This window comes from Daphnia pulicaria, chromosome 3 (genome assembly GCF_021234035.1).
Source record: "Daphnia pulicaria isolate SC F1-1A chromosome 3, SC_F0-13Bv2, whole genome shotgun sequence".
Classification (NCBI taxonomy): Eukaryota; Metazoa; Arthropoda; class Branchiopoda; order Diplostraca; family Daphniidae; genus Daphnia; species Daphnia pulicaria.
The window spans coordinates 12,374,553-12,394,936 of NC_060915.1; the positions used below are offsets into that span (position 1 = coordinate 12,374,553).

At 39.6% G+C, this 20,384-nt stretch overlaps 2 protein-coding genes across 2 annotated transcripts; both read left to right on the forward strand.

Annotated features, from left to right (window-relative positions):
* Nucleotides 1-4,390: 4,390 nt before the first annotated feature.
* LOC124329451 (acrosin-like) lies at nucleotides 4,391-6,145 on the forward strand. The gene is made up of 7 exons (XM_046788511.1): nucleotides 4,391-4,402; nucleotides 4,481-5,074; nucleotides 5,141-5,262; nucleotides 5,340-5,466; nucleotides 5,551-5,829; nucleotides 5,899-5,989; nucleotides 6,057-6,145. Exons 1-7 carry the CDS (start codon nucleotides 4,391-4,393, stop codon nucleotides 6,143-6,145), a joined length of 1,314 nt encoding a protein of 437 aa, XP_046644467.1.
* Nucleotides 6,146-14,331: 8,186 nt separating this feature from the next.
* Nucleotides 14,332-16,164, forward strand: LOC124329452 (spaetzle-processing enzyme-like). The gene is made up of 7 exons (XM_046788512.1): nucleotides 14,332-14,401; nucleotides 15,259-15,386; nucleotides 15,505-15,577; nucleotides 15,683-15,762; nucleotides 15,836-15,954; nucleotides 16,031-16,064; nucleotides 16,123-16,164. The coding sequence occupies exons 2-7, from the start codon at nucleotides 15,348-15,350 to the stop codon at nucleotides 16,162-16,164; spliced, it is 387 nt and encodes a 128-aa protein (XP_046644468.1). The 5' UTR covers nucleotides 14,332-14,401; nucleotides 15,259-15,347.
* The last annotated feature ends 4,220 nt before the right edge of the window (nucleotides 16,165-20,384 follow it).

Consider the following 20,384-nt stretch of genomic DNA (forward strand, 5'->3'; position numbering starts at 1 on the left):
AGGAATCCCGTGACGAGTAGTAAATCCTTTTCTAAGGATCTTACCGACGTGACGGTTGCAGACGACTATCAATGTCTTACAGGCCGCCGGAAGCGTCAAACCGCTGACCAATTTCCAGGTGGTGTCTTTCGGATGGTAGCCAGCACCATAACCCCGAAGAATAAGTACCCTTTCATGGTGAGTTTTTGGCTACTTTTTCGGAGACGGCGGAATTCCTTTATTAAATTTTACGGATGTGTCTGGTATTCTATATGTAGGTGGCGCTGGTCACTTTCAATCAGAAAAAGAAGCAGTTCCAGCATGCTTGCGGAGCATCTTTGATTTCCTCCACCAAACTCCTGACGGCCGCTCACTGCATAACACGCGACGATACGAATCAGTATTAAAAAGACTTATTATATACATCCAAAAAGACATTTCAACATATTTCTGATGTCATTCCGATCTCTGTTTGTGTGTAGATTTGACGGTCGTAGTTACCAAGCCAATTTTGGGCAGCAATTCCGCAACGCCACGACAACCGATGCCCAGATGACGAGAAACGTCGTTGCTTATGTAATTCACGAGGACTACGAACCTCGGTTGAATGTGAGTGCATTTAAATTTGTGGCGATTTTCGTTTTTTGAGCGTTGGCCTTATTAACTTTTGTTTCTTATTTATTACTGCAGAGGAACGACGTGGCCATTCTGACGCTGGAATCGCCCGTGGAATTCACCGAGACCATCTCGCCGGTTTGCTTGCCATCAAAGTGCATGGACGTCAACTTTGACGGCAGGAGTGTGACTGCCATGGGGTGGGGCCACACGAAGGAAAAGGGCGTCGAATCTGATTACCTTCGTAGCGCTTCGCTCGACGTCATTCCAAACAAAATATGCGAAAAAACAAACGATGCTCTTATAGATAGTGAGTTCTGCGCCTACAAGGAGGGGAAAGGCACATGTCAAGTGAGTGACATTTTCTCGTATGTTCACGAGATGTAATAAAAGTTGGCAATGGCCGTTTTTACAGGGTGACAGCGGCGGCCCATTGATAACCGATCACGGAAATGACGATCTCAATTGCCGATTCGTTCAGGTTGGCATCGTCAGCTCTACATTTGGTACGTGTGATTTCTTTGACTGAGTTGATTGAATTGAATAACTTGCTTATCAATTTCCATGTAGGATGTGCAAGGAAAGGATCACCCAGCATGCACATGAAAGTGACCTCATACGTTCCTTGGATCAAGAAATACCTTTACTTACAAGACTAAAGAGAAGTGTCACCTTGAGCGGCACAGCAATCGACACTTGATATCCGGACGCGACTGTTGATATGTCGACTTTTTCATTGTATTCGTTCACTAATGAAATGTCTAGTCGTGGATGCAATTAGTCGTGGAGCAGTTCCCAGTTTTTCTATTCCATTTCTAACAATAACCGACTTTGTTTCCGTCCGTTTATGTGACGCAAATGGCCAACATATTCCCCCCCCCCATCTAATTTTTACTAACGATGCAATTTGGAACGATGTGGAATAATACAGTGAATCAAATTTTTAACAAGAGATCTTGATTAATCTTAAATCTAGGAGAGTGGGTACACTTGAATAAATAGCTATAATATCTTCATCGCTGCGTTTGTGTTATAATAGTTTTGTCAAGTTTTGTGTTATCATTGCGAGCCCGAAGGGCGAAGCTAATAATCGCATACGCAGAAAAAAAAAAGCCATGTCACTTTGTCTGTAACGCTCTATAGCTCGGACGTTTCACGATAGATTTCGGACTTTTTGGTCTTAAAAATTACACAAAAAATATGTGGTGCGACCAGAACAAAAAAAATTTCATTTACTTAATTATTTTTCCCGTAATTAATCAAAAACTGATAAGTTAATTGTTTTACGACTAGTGACATCTGGCGGTTGCGACTACATCTTTTTCATTTTAGATCAAAATAATTCACCACCAGATGTCTATAGCATCGTTGTGATGGCGCAATCTTTGATGACCCAACTATGACGCAATAACAAGATTTGCATTTATGTGTTGCAGTTATTTGACTAAAAGATGGTTATTTTTAAATTCAATTATTGAACTTTTTTTGTAAAAATATGAACATATGAGTTGGGCAAACTAAACGTAAATAACTTGCAAGGATATTGTACTGTGACAGAAAAATCCCGTTTTAAAACCAAAAAGTCTGTGAAGTAAAGTGTGAATTGTGAGTAAGTCCGACTCAACAATAGGCCCTGAATTTGTCATTTAAGACAGTTTTCAACTGGCTTACGATTATCCCTTCGCGGCGTTGTACAAACAAAGTGACATGGCTTTTTTGTCTCTGCGTATGCAATTATTAGCTTCGCCCTTCGGGATTTTGGAACTTCGGGATTTTGGAACCGATTTGGAAACTTTAAAAAGCGCCTCTAGTGAGTGTGTCAGCTACAACGCCCAGCTACTTTTGAGAGCCTAGAAGGCTTTTTTTAACGTTTCCACTTCACAATTCTGATAAGCTCCGCCCTAAAATATCTGAAAATCGGCTTACGTTTACCCTGAAAACGGGATAGGGAAGCAAACACAGCCGTGAACCGACCAGGCATCTATGGCTCTGGCTGGACTGCTGATTCCTTTTATTCTTAACGGTCGAACGAAGATCAAAGGCATTGGTTGTACAAACGACATCAAGTTGGGATACTTTTGAAGGGCAAATAATTCTTGAGCGTGCCCAGCAATTCGTTAGTCTACCATCGATATTGGATATTTCATTGGCTGATAGATTTTGGTTTTAATTCGACGAATTTGATTACGCTTTTTGTAGATATAGTCCACAATGCAAATCAATTCAGGTTAATGTAGGGCTAAAAAAGAAAACAAGAATATTAAAGAAAGACCTTGGAAGTAGATGGCAGTATCCCTAAATAGGTATGCTAACGAAAGTCGATTTTCCCCAAAACAGGTAGCCTATGATGTGTTAAATAACAACACAAACCCATTTGTTTACAGTTCATGGTGTCTCATATAACATAAGAAATTCTACTACGTGCGTGGGGCAATAAGTTGTTTATGCAGGGTATTCCCCCTTTTTGCTTGTATTTCCTGAGTTTACTTGTTAGATTGTAGAAGGATTGTAGAAGGCCATTGGACGAAAGGTAAAATTCTAAACCATTTCGCCACCCTAGTTAATTCGACTCTCGTTAGCATATCTATTTGGGGATGCTGCATTCACTTCCAAGGTCTTTACCGGAAGCACCCAAGACTGTCCCCTGGGTTCAATTTGGCATTCTGAGATAGGACTACGAGATAATTATTAAGGACTTATTATAAATATTTTTTTTTTGTGCGGATAATTCAACTGACACACGTTCTCTTTAGTAATATACTTTCGGATGCTCTGGAAGGGATGAGCCGAGTGTTTACGCCCGATTCACGTCATTCTGTACCGGCTGGATCAATGATCAAGTGAATCCATGGTATTTTGGTCGAGAGGAATTTGATTCGATTAAGTCGTGCCCAAATATTATTCTCATTACCTATGATGGCTTCAAATCTGTACTTGTTTTTCATCCTTGAATGCTATACAATGAAATTGATCTGGCAAGAAAATAAAGTTGCGCTTTTTGATTATTTTATCAGCAAAATGAAGGTAATCCATTTTTTTAATTAAAACAAATCGACGAGTTGTCTCTAAAAGGATTTGCATTGTTTGAATGTTATCAAATTACGCCCTTGAGATAAAGGGTGTGGATATCAGGGTGTGGTTCTCAACAAACTAAATATCTCCAGGCGACTCTTTACATTGATTTTTCTCATCGATCCTTTCAAGATCGTGGCTGCATATTATCTCGTATTACTTGAGACTCTAACCAAACTAACCTGGTAACGGCTCTGTTCAGGTTTTATGGGGAACACACCAAAACACGAAAACAGACCGGAAGCCAAGACATGGCAACGAATAAAACCAAAATCTATCCTGTAATCAAATATTCAATTTTTCAATGTCAACAGCATATTATCGACTTCAACTCGATATGGTAAATAGTAGCACAAACACATAATTTCCATTTGCACCGTGTCTGATATAACGTAACAAATCCCTCTAGGGGTTTGGACCAAAACCAGTTGGTTCATGGAATTTCCACTTTTGGCTTGTTCATGATTTTACTCGTTAAATTGAATTAAACAAGACAATTTGACAACGGGTAAAACTTTGAACCCTTCCGCATCTACGCATTGTGTAGATTGAATAAATAGATTGTACAACGAATTGGGTGCGGTTGCAGTAGCTTACCCTTCAAAAAACTAAAGTGACATTTAATTTTTGGTCATACAATCAACGCGTTTGAGTATAAAAGGGGATCCACAAATCCAGCTAAAAACATACTCTTTATCTAGTTCTTATTGGAGAACGTGGCGAAATGAAGTATCTGGTAAGTTTGTCATTCAATTGAATTAATATTGTTGTACATACATTCTCGTTTGGATGTTGACATTTTTTGTGCTGTCAGATTGTTTGCATGTTTGTGCTGTTGGCTGTGGCCAACACTCTGGCTCAGTACCCTAGCTACCCCGGATTTAATCCCATGCTACCCTTCAATCCTCCCGTTTCCCGCCAATGGCCAATCAACACGCAAATGTGGCACGCCCAGGACGAGTTGGGTAGGGCCAGTTTCGGTTACGCCTACCCTGGCCAGTCTGCCGTCAATTATGTTGACGCTGCAGGTAATATGGTTGGCTCTTGGAGTTACATCAACCCAAATGGCAAATTAGTTGCCACTTCATACGTCGCTGATCACCGAGGCTTCCGCGTTCAATCCAACGACTTGCCAATCGCACCCGTGGACAATTCTGTCCCACCAGTGGTGGCGCCAGTTGTTCCAGTTGCTCCTGGAGTGACACCGCCTAGGATTAAGGACGTTTCCAAGGAGGTTAAACCCGTTGTCGCCGTTAGGAAATCCGTTCTTACCGACGTGACGGTTGCCGACAACTATCAATGTCTTAGGCCTACCGACCGCCGGAAGCGTCAAACCGACCAGTTCCCAGGTGGTGTCTTTCGGATGGTAGCAAGCCAGATAGTACCTGAGAATAAATACCCTTTCATGGTGAGTTTTTGGTTACTTTGGAAATGGCAGAATTTCCAATTTATTATGTGTCTGGAATTCCAATAGGTGGCGCTGGTTACATTAAGCAAGAATAAGAAACGGTCTCAGCACGCTTGCGGAGCATCTTTGATTTCATCGACCAAACTCCTCACCGCGGCTCACTGCATAACAGACGATTTGACGACTACGTACTAAGACTATATACTCGTAACCCAAAAGACATTTGAGCATTTCTTAAACGTCATTCCACTCTTTTTGTGTGTAGATTTGACGGTCGTAGTTACCAAGCCAATTTTGGCCAACACTTCCGCAACGCCACGACAACCGATGCCCAAGTGACGAGAGACGTCGTTGCTTATGTCATTCATGAGAACTACGAACCTCGGTCGAAGGTGAGCGCATAGATTTCTGTCCATTTTAATTTAATTTAAACATTGCTGGCCTTATTAACTTTAATTTATTATTTATTACTGCAGGCGAACGACATAGCTATTCTGACGCTGGATTCACCGGTGAAATTCACCGAGACCATCTCGCCCATTTGCTTGCCATCAAAGTGCATGGACGACAACTTTGTCGGCAGGAGTGTGAGGGCCATGGGCTGGGGCTACACCAAGGAAGATTCTGGCACCGAATCCGACTTCCTTCGAAGCGCTTCGTTCGACGTAATTTCAAACGCAAAATGCAGTAAAACTTACGGTGCTATTAAGGATCATGAGTTCTGCGCCTACAAGGAGGGGAAAGACACGTGTCAAGTGAGTGAAAATTTCTCGTAGGTTAACCAGAGTCCAAAAGGAATTTTAACGTTGGCCGTTTTGACTCAGGGAGACAGCGGCGGCCCATTGATCACCGATCACGGAAATGACGATCTCAATTGCCGATTCGTTCAGGTTGGCGTCGTCAGCGCTGGATTTGGTACGTGTGATTTTCTTTGACCGAGATGATTGAATTCAATTCCTTGCTAATCAATTTCGCTGTATAGGATGTGCAAGGAAAGGAACACCCGGCGTATACATGAAAGTGACGTCATTCGTTCCTTGGATCAAAAAGTACCTTTACTTACAAGACTAAGGAGAAGTACAGCAATCGACACTTGAAATCCGGACGCGATTGTTGACATGCCGACTTTTCATTGAATTCGATCACTAATGCAATGTCTAGTCGTGGATGCAATTAGTCGTGGAGCAATTACAAGTTTTTCTTTTCCAATTCGAACACTAACTGACTTTGTTTCCGTCCGTTTCCTGTGACGCAAATGCCCAAAATATGTTTTTCCCCCCCATCAAATTTTTACTAAAAATTCAATTTGGAACAATGTGGAATGCAGTGAATCAAATTTTTAAGAATATAGCTCATGTCTCTTTAGTGTGAAATGAAGTGGTTAAATAAGGGGGTATCGTATAGCTCAGTGGTAGAGCATTTACGAAATAGGGCTAAACTAACCTGAAAACTAGGAGTGTTGGTAAACTTGCATAAATATAGCTCATACCTTCATCGCTGCGTTTGTGTAGTAATTTTTAATACTATTTGATTGGTGCCGCTCTTGGGATGTAAATCAGAGTGATCACTCTGCCAAAACGCAATTTTCTCTCACATTTGACCTGATTTCGAGAGTTTACCTATATTCAAGGTGCCCCTCGTGCACCAAATTTATTTAATGTTGTTTAATCAATCAAGACAAGGGAAGTATTTCATCGATGGTCGTGGCGCAGAGCAGTATTTCAAAAATCTTTGGCGATTTCGAATTTTAAAAAATGTTCAAAAATTATGCAACATTTATCTGACAATGCTGTTAATGGCGGCACGAAAAGCAAGCACACAGCAGCAGAGTGCAGACCACATAACAAAATACAAAAGTGTCTGGTCGGGTGGTCGCGTGATCTCACATCTCATCATAGATTGATAAGTGCCACGTTTTTATAAATTTGAGAAATAGGCTGCAGATGCAGCTTATAGGAGATAAATAACTTTTCCATTTGACAATTAAAAGTAGGCAAGCAAAATAATCTACCCAATCCCAAATTTCGGAATCTTATTTGTTAATCTTGTTCAGCACTCATTATGTTTTATAATTCATTAAGCACTGTCCTTTTAATTTGTCCACAGTCTAAGCTAATTTTATCCCTCTTTCTCTCTTTTTTTCTTTTCAGATTTGAGGCCTCATCGAGAACATCACTATTATTGTGCATCTGGCAGTAGTTTATGAGTTTCCTCTATTTAGTATGTATTCTGTGATACTGATTGAGTGATTGATGCATTGGTTAGATCTCTGATGATGTAGAACTGCATGATTGGCATGGTTTGGAGAGCTGCAGTGAATCACAGCTATTTTAAGTTCTCTCATGAACGATGTCAGCTTTCCTGCTTTTAGTAATAGACCCATTTGCATGTTTAATCTCATTTTAAAATATTTTGTTTTTTTATTGTTATGCAGGTGAATAGTTCACTCTTTAATGGGATCACACCCATTGATGTTGGTTGAATTCTTTCATCTCCCCCTTTTTGAATCCCCAGATGAAGACCAAGGAGAATTGGAAATGCCTGGCGATATTCCCCAGGCTTCAAGGTAGGAGCCAGTTTACTCTACCACCATGGTTTCGCTATTTGCTGTGGTCTGTCTTAAGTTAAAGGTACCCTAGCTCATTTATTCATTAATGTTTTTTTGAGTGGGAGGGGGGTCGATAATAAGTCTATAGAAAATATCGCTAATAATGCACCAGTTTCTTCAAACTTTGAAAAATATTTCACAATGTTGCTCCCGTCGTCTGTTTATGTCACACCGACATTTTGAGCTTGCTTGTTATTGAGTGTTTACTCTGCAGGTCGAAGTGTCAAAGCCAGGCTACTTGTTTGTCCAATATTTCCTGTTGATTTTAAAATCGTTTATCGATTTAAAAAATCGGCGTCCACACAGTGAAATGTGAGTGCCGATATTTAGGGAAAGAAAACGTTTGTGGGTCTCGTTTGTTTCAATTCCGCTCCATCGTCCATAATGTTATGATGGTTGCCGATAACGTTCAATTTGACAATTTCTATGCCGGATTGTTTTGCTGGGCTGTTTGCTCTTACTGCATACCAAAATCTTTTCTTTTTTGTACCTTTACGCTTGTAAAGTAGGAACGCTCAACAGATTATTTTTTTTTGCGTTGAAAGGAGAGGCCAATTGTATTTTTCAATTATCTGAATGTAACGTGACCAAGTTAGGTACGAAACAATTTTTTTTTCGTTCGAAAGCTGGAAGTTTCAGGTCCTCAGTTCATAGCTGCTGAAGTTAACGGCAAGGAATGGCTATTTAAAATTATTTTTGATCATCATCTGATTTGGGTCTTGAGACTGCCATCCGTAGTGTTCGGGCTCATAGTCGAAAGCTCTTCCGGTCATCAATTCAAATAGAGAAATTTCAGTAGGCTGACTATTTCGAGAGCGAAATATGGAGATCCAACACAGATTAAATGAGTATCAATCTGATGAATCGTCGTTGCTCTCAAGCTAGTTCATCACTGCTTGCAGAGTGTACCTGAGCATCAGTTTGGTCTCTGCCGAGAAGAGGACGAACCTGAATACGATCTTCTTCGTTCAGGTGTGTCAGCATTGCTTCTACAAAACTGAAGTGACCCTTCAGATTCACCAAAGAAATGACCGAAGTTGATGCATATGATATGTCATATGTATATCTGCCGTGAGTGTGAGTCAGCAATTCTTTTACTTTGGAGCTTCCGAGCTTTTCAGACACGCATTTCAAGAACGCGCAAACTCTTGCCGACCTTTCTTTAACGTTGTCCGTCCAAATTTTCAAGCGGTACGTTGGGTTTCCTATTCTTTGTTCATCATCAAAGTGCCGAAAATACTCACCCCAAATGCTCGCTTTCTTTATTACGTTGTTGTTGTATTTAACCAAAATGGTATTAATTAATGTAGACAATTCGGGGCAATCGCCGTTGGCAGTTGTCAACTCTGCGTGACCCATGACAAAATCTAATACCTTTATCCGACTCCATTCCAAATTGTCGTCGATCAAAAAATGAATAATGGGTTTCATGACGTCTCGTATTATTTTAGGCATTTTGCCCATTAAATGGCGTTTTATATCCTTGTACTTGCGAATTTCTTCCGTCAAATGTTTAAAGATTCCGTTGGTGAGACTGTTTTTGCCGTACTGCAACAGGGATCGGGTGACAAGTTCGATCCCTTTATCGTCGAAAAACAGCTCAATGATGTCATTTTCTTGAACTTTCCCAAAGGTGTGATTTAAAAAGTGGGTCAGCACTTCCATTAATGTCCAATCATCCATGGGTTTCTCGAAATCAGGTTTCCACCATTTCACGTTGAGGAGCAGTCGGTTCCAATAACTCTGTTGGATTCTCCGTTTGGTACACTTTGACGTGGTTATCAATTTCAATAAATTCAACAGCTGATCTTGTTGAAATTGGCCAACAAGTTCGCAGGGTGGTGATGACAGTAAATAAAATGCAGTGCAGATATCGTGGCGAAGTAGTTTCAGACACCAGTTATCAGATCCGATCACTGCTAGCATTTGCTTGAATGTTTCCTTGTCGACGTGACTCAACATCTTGTATCAATTGATTAATGGCGTCACTCACGATGTCGTTTTGAAGTGACGACGGTATTTTAGCCTTTTCTTCGAGAAAGACCCGACGTTTTGTGTCCATTAAACGATGATACAAATGAGCCAAATCGAATCTCTGACCATCAAGTAGATCGGCTATGAGTTTTTTCACTCGACATTTATCGTAGTTTTCCTCCATCACTGAAAAATCGGGCTGGAAACATTCGGCAACAATTCGGCATTGCAATGGGATTCCAATGAAAGAACTTTCTTTATCTTTTATAGTTTCCGATACCCGATCAATTAAGGATTCAGCGAATTGTTGAATTGGGCCATTTTATCGCCAATCAAATCCAGTTCTTTCTCCCAATATTTAATCAAGAAATCAATTTGGTCGTTTCCTTCGAAATTTGTCAAACTGTAAGACAATTGAGACAATTGAAATTGCAGTTTATCGAGCAGGTGGGGTCGGGTTGTCACATAAAGTTGGATAGAGTTGTTTTTAGTGATGGCTTTTATCAATTCAATCGCTTTATTTTGACACGAGTCGTTGATTTCATCGAACCCATCAAACATTAAAATGATACGATCACCCGTTTCCAACCGTTTTCTCAATAACGATCGAGAAAATGAACTGTTATCATTAACGACGTGTAACTCATTGATTAAAATGTCGACAACATTCGAAAGGGTAATATTATCCAGTTTCAGAATTCCTTCGTAGTGATCCACTAAATTAATTCTGATTACCCAATGGTCCGGTTTTGCTTTTTTGATCTCTTTGTAGTAGTGAGACAGGAGGGTAGATTTTCCGGTTCCGGCTACTCCGGATATGATGATAATTGACTTTTCATTACCATTCTCTTTTAAATGAGCCAAATCATCGACAATCAGTCCTGTAGAAGGCGCTTGATTAGTAATAATCCTATACCTGATTTTATCCCATACTTCTTTTCGCTTTTCTTTTTCGCCAAACCATTCAATGTGGCCATCTTCACTGATTCTGCATTCCCCGCCAATGTTCCACTGATTTTTAAACGGGAATCGCAATCTTCTCTTGATGTACAGCGATTTTTCAAAAGTTGATGTGTTGAAGGAAGGAATTTGTTTGGTTTTTCCAAATAACAACTCCTTTAGGGAACTGTAATTGATGACTTTTTCCGGTTTCTCGCCGACCAGTTCTTCCACCGTCAGATTTTTCCCTTGAAAGGAAACGATTCTCGACAAAATTCTTTTTTGGAAATCTTGACTCAAATCGGTGAACTTGATTTCATCTATTATCCCAGCTACAGGTCCATCACGACTCACAATTATCATTAAGTTGGTATCGTCTGCATGATCACCGTCTGTAATCAAATTTTCGTAATTTGAGACCGATGCTTCGTCATCGCAAACGACGAAAGAAAAATGATGAGAATATTTTGGCAATTTTAAAATATTTTTCCACCTTTTCCTTTCCTCCTTATTTTGCAGACGACTAGACGATGTCACCAAGTAATTTCCCTCTTGTTTCAATTCTCGCATTAAAATCTGAACCGCCGAAATGACTTTGACGGCCGTGTGTTGCGGCGAAGGTGTGGTAATTTGCTCGACTTTTTCCCGTCCGGGATTGAACATTAAATGTCTCAGTTTCATCCCCATCGCTTGAATTGCTTCTTCATTGAATTCCATCTCCTCTTCGAGTTGTTTCTGGTATTGTAACGAAATAGCAGTGACACCTGCTAATAAAATCTTTTTTGCTTCTTCTGATGTCAGCCAAAAGTTGGCGGGCTTTTTTTCAAACGCTTCTGAAATTTGGGCAAATATTCGAAACGTTTGATCTTCGCACTTGTCGCTTGGATAATATTTGCTCACGTCTTCAGTTTCGATAATTTTCTTGAATTGCATTTCGTTCGGCATATTGACGACAAAGAGGAATTTGCTATAGAAATCGTCGATCACTTCGACGATATTTTGACGAAATTTGTTGGCAACGACCGAGAGATTCTCGTCGTTTATGAAATCTGGACGAAATTTCTTTGTTTTCGAATCAACGACTTTTTCCGTGACCAAATCGATTGTCAACATTTCATCCTCATTCGAATTAGTTGTTTCTTTATCATCCCTAAAGTGAACTTCGAACGTATCTGTAAGGAACGCATCTGTCACTCCCATGGCCTCGATATCTGAAACTCCCAACAATTTAATCGTTCCACTGCGCAAGTTTTGATCAATTTTTAACTTGTAAATGCCAACAGTTTTCTCCCCGGGAGAAAATTTCAAAATGTCGTGTTGTTCTTTCACCTCTTCTAGTTTAATTATATTGAATTTCTCGGTATTAACGTCCCAATTGGTGCATATGATGCAATCGCGAACATCGTCGCCCCTTTCCCTCATCTTGCAATACGAAAGAAAATATTTCCTGAGACTAAACGGGCCATTAGGATTGGGGTCGAGTAAATCACTAGCTTTATTTTTTTTATCATTTTCGTTCTCTTTGTGTTTGGCTTGAAGGTAGTGATACCGCCAGTGTTTCCCTGCTGGTGTCTCGTCTGGGACTTCATAGCGGAAAATCACGTCGTCAAATTTCCCGCCCAGATCTTCGTTTTCCTTTCCAAGTTCAAATTTGTAACCCGCAGATAGACCCCGAACACAAAAAAGCGTCAACAATTTTGTTTCAAATTTCAAACCGTGGGATCCATCGCGCGCTTTCTGGTTGCCTTTGTTGCTGTTTGTGCTTGGCGGCGTCGTGCGGCCTCTGCTGGATTTTGTGCCGTCAGTCACGAGTGCTGCTGGCCTGTCACTTTTTTGCTCCATCTTTTCGGCTGAATCGGAAAGATTTTTTGCGAATTAGGCGACAGGAAAATCTGTTTTCACTCAGTTGACAGTAAACTGTAAATGTAACGAAATAATAAAAAAATTGCATGTAATGTGAGAACTAATTGAAGACTTAAAAACAATAGCCATAGGTACTACTCTACGAATTGCTTGCCCAATCGAGATTGCACTATTGTACGCAATAAACGGACAAACTGAACGTGACGTAATAAAGAATTCAGCTGAAGTTATTTTGCATGTTGAAAGACATCATTTCAAAGGACAATAACACTGCGAGAAGGTAATACTAATGAGGTCATAGGGAATTAAATCAACAGTTATTGATCCAACTCTTTCTTTTTTGGTTTGGCTACATTGAAAACTTAGTTTATTTGCGAGTGAACACCGTTTCCGTAATATGCATCGCCTTTTGACTAGCGGTTACAATCGCTAGTTTGACTTTCACGTTTGAAACAGCTGAACATGATTGTTTCTTTGACGTTGCAACAACAGATAAGGATCCATTCAAGATTTCTGTTGTTGTATCGCCTACGTACTGATTGTTGCATCCCTAAATTAACCTAACTTGTGGTTACATCACTAGCGATTGCAATCGCTAGCTATTGATGTAATACGCGGTTATACGTAGAAAACTAGAGTTGCTTTATTCGCAATTAACACCGACATTTGATAAGCCTTGTTTGCAAATGTAGCTAATAGAGTCGACGCATATCAAATGTTTGTGGAGGACAATAACTGATTTGACTTAAACATTTTGCAAGGGATTTTATAGTTAGGGTTGAAAAATAGAACTTGAATCACTGAAAATACCTGTCCGAGGCCATTGGAATTTTTTGAATGTTTCTCAAGCTCGTGAATTAATATTTGATATTTGCTTAGACAAGGTTTATAGTTGGGGTATTAAAGCTAGAAAATGAAATTTTCCGAAATTGTCCTTACCTTGATGATTAATTCGTCGTGTAATTTCCACTGAATTTCTCTTGACAACTAATGTTTCGGATGCAGTAGAAAAATATCGTTCAAATCTTATTTGAAATTGCGAACAAATGTTTTGCCAACTATCGAGTTTCTTTCACTACCTACACTCTGCTGGCAGCCGTAAACAGGGTCTCGCTATCTCTTTTTTCTTATCGCGCAAATGAACGAAACTGAACGCCATCTAATGCCCACTATTCCATTATTGTACCGCGTTACTGAAAGTTGAACGCAGGCGGCGCAATGTTCACCTTACTAAAACTTAGGGTTTGTTTGTTTCCGAAGGCTTTGCTCAAATGTTTACAATTTATGTTTGGCGATTTCCCTTTGATTTTTCTCACGTCACTTCGTGTTTTTCCATTTGTACCGAAGCGGAACCTTATTCTCTCCAGGAAAAAGAAATAGCTATTCCCAGTATAGATATTCCCGATGCAAGAAACGCACAAGTTTCGTCAACCATTTTCATTGTTTCTTTTTGTAATTATTTACTTATTGGTTCCTGTTTGAGAATAAATAATTTGAATTAATTCTGCCAGATCGATTTGTATGAGATTGGTGAATTGGATAACGGTTAGAAAAGTTGAGATTTAAATTTTAAAAAATCTAGGTCTTTTTTGTTCCTATTTTAGCCCACCTTAAAACTGTTGAACAGGTGATCGGAATACCATTTTTTGAATGCCGCACAACCAAGCGGAATTGACTTCTTTGGTTTTTTGGCATCGATTGGATTCCATCACTTTGCCAAAATGATTCTGTGAACTTCGAATGTCCGTCCGCCAGCGTCGAAAATGAAGTCGCACATTTTCATATCTTTATTCATTTATTGAAGAGTTTCTCGAACTGGGTGCGAATCAGAATGTCGCTGTATACCGGAATGGTTTGTGCTGCTGCTGATGGGCAGCGCTTATCGCCTTGCTGCTGGACAACATTCATTTCTCCAGAAAAGTTTCGATTTCACAGTATAAAAGGTAAAACTCCCGTCTGAATGCAATCGCTCCGCACCACAATCCGCAGCAGCACTACTATCCGTCAACCATTTCTTATTATGTGATAATATTAATTTTGATCGTATGGCAAATATCGACTAAAATAAATACGAGGTCGTATTAGTCCATTGACGAGCAGAAGCTTTTATATACAGGTTCGACTCCTTCTTCCGCTCATCGTAGATGGATTAACGCTAATAGGTGTCTACTGGCCTCCGGTGGATTTTGTGCTGAAAGCCTGAAACCAATTAGTACAAAATCTTATGTTAAAGTGAAAGCCTTTTTTACAATTGACAGTTATACTCCGTATATTTATTCTGATAGTCCAGATGAATTAATACGATTACGTTGTTTTAGTATATTATTTCAATTATTAGTTTCACAATTAATTTCAGCAGAGCAAATTCGATTAATTTTTCTACTAATGTAAATCGGTTTAATTGTTTAATTCAGCAGGCGTTAGAATTTAGGTAATCCTAAGCTTATATATCGGTGATGCGTTTAACCTTGGCGTAAAAATGTCTGCAACCGACTATTCAAAAGCAATTGCTACAACTGTTATACCCATCTATATAGGGCAGGTGAAAATGAGGGGTGGATGTTGCAGCGAAGGTGATAAGCAAATGTGATAAGCAAACACAATCCGTCAATATTCGATCAACTTGTGCATACATTTTCGTTGACCGAAATATTCGTCCGGAATTGGTTGATAGACTAGACTTGTTGACTACAGGTCAGTAAATACGCACAGAAATTTCAGGTGGGCAGAATAGGACCGACAGGTGTTCACCGGTGTGCATACATAAGCTAATTACTTTTTCTATATTTACCCGCGTCAGCTGAACGTGGGATTGAGGCCAACACCCATTACCCAATGGGTATAAAATGACTGATGGGGCTGTAGCCATTAACAAGGAGAAGCACCAACATGTTCTACTCCTATTCTATCAACATGTCGAAAAGCCAGGTATATTCATTTTAATTGATTTTCCGTTAATTCTCTATTCTCTATATTAATATTTTGTTTTTGTCTAACAATGCCCGTGAGGCAATGTCCACTTTATCCGCTTTGTCGTACAATTCAGGTGCTCTGCCTGTTGATTTTGGCTTCGGCTTATCTCATCAACGCTAATGACTTCACCAACCGCTCTGACGCAGGTATATAAATTTCTGAAATGATCGGATTGATTTAATGATGAATTGTTTGACTTTGTTACCTTATATGATGTCGTTTTGGTTTGGAAATTTGCCAAAAAAAAATAGCCCTTTCGTCGAATGAGGAAGAAGGGGTCGACGAAATTATCGGCGGTGCAACAGTTACCAGGGGGCAACATCAATACATGGTAACGTTAAACTCCTTTTTAATCATGGCCTTTTAACCATCGATTGATTTAAATATTTCTAAACATGTTTAAGGCTTATTTGAGGCTTTTCTACCGTTACTCGCCAGGGGGTTTTTTCGAATGTGGAGGTACAGTGATAAGCAACCGATACATTCTAACGGCAGCTCACTGCGTTCAGGATGATAAGACCGGGTAAAAATTCTGTTGATTGCCATTCAGAAAAAAAAAGGAAAGGCTTTTGATCGCCGTCTTCGTATATTTGACACAGTGAAATAGCTTACAAAGTGGAAGTCCGTCTGAAAGTTTACACCATCAGCCCAATGGACCCGAGTGCGAAACTCTTCACCGTGCCCGCACCAGGCATCAAACCTCACCCCCGATTTTATGCAAATGGCGTGGTAAAAGAGTCATGATATGTTAGAAGAAATCTGATATCTTTATTGACAGATATTTTAGGCTAACTTTACCTTCGACATTGCCCTCCTCAAGCTGAGCGCCGAAATCGGAACGTCTCACTATAATCTGATCGGGAAACTGTATACGTCAACCTACCAACAGTACTACAATTACAACGGCCCTGTAACCGCTGTCGGATGGGGATTAACCAGCAGCAGTACGTTGAACGTTATTTCTTCGAATGACGAACCTGTCGTGGGCTTTTATCACTTTTCAACCGTCGAATTTAGGTGCTGATGATGTTTCACCAACGCTGCAGAAAGTCGATTTCAAGATTGGCACCAAGGACGAGTGCTCCGCTCATTGGAGTCGTACCAATACGAAATACAACCACGTATACCAGCTGTGTGGTGTTACTCCCGGCAATTCTACTTGTCGTGTACGTTTCATTGAAAAATCTTTTGTTAATTTTTTGGTTTGCTATCCATAGTTTTGTTATCCACAGGGAGACAGCGGCGGCCCCATCGTTCGATACAGCACCGCTCTTAAAACTTACTTCCAGGTTGGAATCACTAGCTTCGGACCGGCCTCCAATGGACGACCTCAATGCGAAAAAGGTTTCACAGTCTTCACGCGAGTCTCCGTTCATCGTGACTGGATTGATAGTAATAGTTGTTTTCTAAACGACGGTGGATTTTGTCCCAGATGGCTTTCTGATTAAACGATCAAACGATCAAGTTATCGATTTGAAACAGAATTAAGGCTACTGTGACGTTGTTTTGCCTAAGTGTAATAATTTGAAGTGAAAATAAAATTCAAGCATGTTGCTGGCAGGTTCATTTCATTTGTCAATCATATTGCTTTTATTTGGGTTCCGAAATTTAGGCCCTCTGGAGTCTGGATTCGATGGTTGCTTGATAGTTGCGTCACTAGATACAAAGTTCTGTTACCCATCTAGGACAGGGGAAAACAGATAAAAATATAGTCAAGGTTATCGGGCTAGTGCAAACACAGCCCGTCAATATTGGGTAAAATTATGGTCCTACATGTGTTGATAACAACTGGAAAATTGCGCGCGGAAATTTAAAAGTGGACAGCGGGTGAGTAGATGCACAAGCTGATAACATTCTCTTCCAATTTATGTCCGATTAAAAACAAAAAAAAACATTAAGAGAATCTTCTCCTTGCTGGTAATCGTGGTCAACTTTCCTCTCAGTTTCTGAATGTTTATAGATTTAAGAATTGAGTGATTAAAAAAAACACATAAAATTTCGGATATTAAATTATCCTATCATATTTTAATGTCACTCAGTTTCTCCTTTTTGTGAATGGCAAATTGTTGTTTTAATTTGGTGGGAAAGTCGTGAGAAAACAGAATTAGAAAAATGGCAACGGCGGTAATGGCTACACGACATTTTAGCACAATCAGATTAAATCGATTAAATCAAAAATACCAGGTCGTCGTGTGCTCGTGTCTCGTCTGACCGGTGTCTGTTGTCTTTTCATAAAACGTGTTGATAGTTGATACACAGTTTTTATGCACCTAAGAAGGTAAATAACTTGATTAATGATGAAATAGTATGCATTTATGGGGTGTTGAACAAGAGGAGTGATTTGTTCTATCCAAACTGGTGAAATGTTCTTGGCAAGCACTCGTGAATAATGCCCCTAGTCAATGCATAGACTTTTTACTTTGTTTTAAGTGAAGATTATGTTTCCTATTTCTTTTTGCAGATTTGAAAACACCATTAACAACAAGGGAATGCAAGTTTTACTTGAGCTGGGATCACCCCGTTCAGCAGCCTGCCATCAGCAACAATCTCAGTTTAATCGATTGGGTAATTACTTTGTGATGCTATTACAACTTTAATCTGCTATGTGTCTAAATGATGCATGTGTGTTATGCTGAAAAAATGTCTTATTTCTTATTCTCCTGTGTACAAAAAAAAAATTAATGTAGACCCACCATCTTTTTTTTTCATTTTTCTTATTCGTAGTTTTTATAAATATTTGTTGCATAAAACTTTTATTTTAATTGTAGATAAACAGTATCCTGTTTGATGTCATCTCTCATTCATCACTCATCTCCACTTCCCCTTTCTTTAAATCCTATGTCCTCGTGTACGCCCATGTGAATGTGGGTGTATTCACGAGGACCCCCTTTTTCCTATCCAGCCTGGCGTGTTCAACTTTACTGCGGATGAAACACTTGTGGATGCCTGGCCGTAATTACCGGGCCTAAAGGTAGAAAAAATTAAAGTCATTGCCCCTTTATGTTTGGTGCTGTAAACTTAACGTCATCACCCATCACCCGCGAATTTTTCGACACACACAAATGCGTCTATGTTAATAATATGCTGAATGCGCACTGGTCTGTGTTGCTAATGTTTTTTTACGCTGAATAGGGTGGGGTCGTTTGCCAGTTACGTGCGGAGATATTTTTATTAAAATGAGAGACGTTCACTCCATATATTTCACACAAAAATACATGTGGTGTGAAACCCATGGAACGGCCCTCGTTTGCTAAAACTTTTCATTCGTCATTATCCTTGGAGTTCATTTGACATCTGGCTGTTAGTTATTTTAATTAAGGAATGCATACATAAAAAGAAAAGGGTTTCCCAAACGTATTGTATTCATAATCGTCGATCGAACTTTAATTTTTATGTTTAGGCTATTAGAACGAAACAAACATTTGGAATCAAAAGTTAAAAATAACATTGACAAAAGACAATTCGGAAACACGTCGATATTCCAAATCTAAATAGTGATGGGGGAAACTAGTAAATTTCATCCAAAGCGATTTCGACTTTTCTAACTTTCATCTTCTCTCAGTTTGCCTAGTCTTTCGTCATTGGCCACCATCTCATTCAGTTTCTTCGAAACGATTAAAATGAACTTATCCCGTTTTTGCAATGTCGTCCCTTTAATAATTTTTGCTTTAGTGAGAAATACCTCAGGATGCCTCACGTTTCCCCATGTTGAATGAACGCAAAATCGCCAGTCGATGTTTTCAATTGGGAATAATTAAATGCAATGACGTGATATTCCGGACAAATTTTTCAAGTAAATATATTTCTTGCCATAACCGAGGAAAAATATTAAGGTGTGATTGCAGTACTGCTTATTGCATACAGTAGTGACGTTGTTTCTTAATGGATCAGTTTATTAATGGATGACAATCCATTATTAAAATACAAACAACTTATATTCGTTTTCATAATCGTTAAAGTCTTTGAAAGACATCCCCCCTTGATGATTGTCGGCAGCGATGAACTGGTCAATCTCTGTTGTTAATCCGGCCTCAAAAATCAACTTGTAGAAATCCGATTTGAAATCTGTGTCACCCGTAGCATTGTCGTCTCTCATGACGACAATTGCCATTGAATAGAATAATTTTTTCGTTTTGTAACATGTGGAAACAAAGGAACTCGAATATCTGGATTTGGGAAGACGAAGAATTTGTAAAAGTTTATTTTGACCCAGTTCTTTCTTAACAGCTGCCAGAATCAAATTAAACATGGGAATGCTTTCGGATTCAATGGCGTTGTAAAGCGCACGGCACACGAGACACGAATCCATTTGGGTCTGTCCAATGTTTTTCTAGTATTTTGTCGGAAAGAATTTGTTTCAAGAAAGTCAGCATTTTGTGATAGATTTCCTCTTGACCACGGACAGCTGCCACGTAAAACGGTGTAAATCCAAAGTCATCCCGTGCCAAGACTTCATTTATTATTTTATCGGCTACACTTTTGTGCACTGGATCAGCCAAATTTTGACGAATCCTTTCCAACATTTCCTCGACTTCCTTCGTGTTTCCGTGGAAGGCTGCTCTGTGAAGGCGAGTTATTCGATACGATCTCGTTCCGTTAGTCTGTTCAAGTCGATTGATTCCACGTCTTTTCCCACGGCATTTCCTTCCATAGGAGGAGGCTGGTAAATATTTTGAAAAGATTCCGGTTCTATCGCCAAAACTATGCCATAAAGTTGAATCAGTAGATTTTATCTATTAAGCTCTCGTAAGGTAATTAACACTTTTTCGATTCGGCCACCAACAAAATGTTCTTTGGAACAGAAGGTTTTCTTTAGCAGATTTTCAAATTGGAAATCATCAGAATAGGCCGTCGATCGAGACAGTAATCCCAAGAAGATTTTTAAATGACTTTCGTAATTTTCGTTGAAAATTAAAAAGGTTAACATGGGCACTATTGTGATCCCTCTGCAGG

Coding starts and splice junctions, on each gene's coding strand:
- LOC124329451 (XM_046788511.1), top strand. Junction 5,075..5,140: donor AGAATAAATACCCTTTCATG/GTGAGTTTTTGG, acceptor GAATTCCAATAG/GTGGCGCTGGTTACATTAAG. Junction 5,467..5,550: donor ACTACGAACCTCGGTCGAAG/GTGAGCGCATAG, acceptor TTATTACTGCAG/GCGAACGACATAGCTATTCT.
- LOC124329452 (XM_046788512.1), top strand. CDS start 15,348: ATGTTCTACTCCTATTCTATCAACATGTCGAAAAGCCAG. Junction 15,578..15,682: donor CACCAACCGCTCTGACGCAG/GTATATAAATTT, acceptor AAAAAAAAATAG/CCCTTTCGTCGAATGAGGAA. Junction 15,763..15,835: donor GGGGGCAACATCAATACATG/GTAACGTTAAAC, acceptor AACATGTTTAAG/GCTTATTTGAGGCTTTTCTA.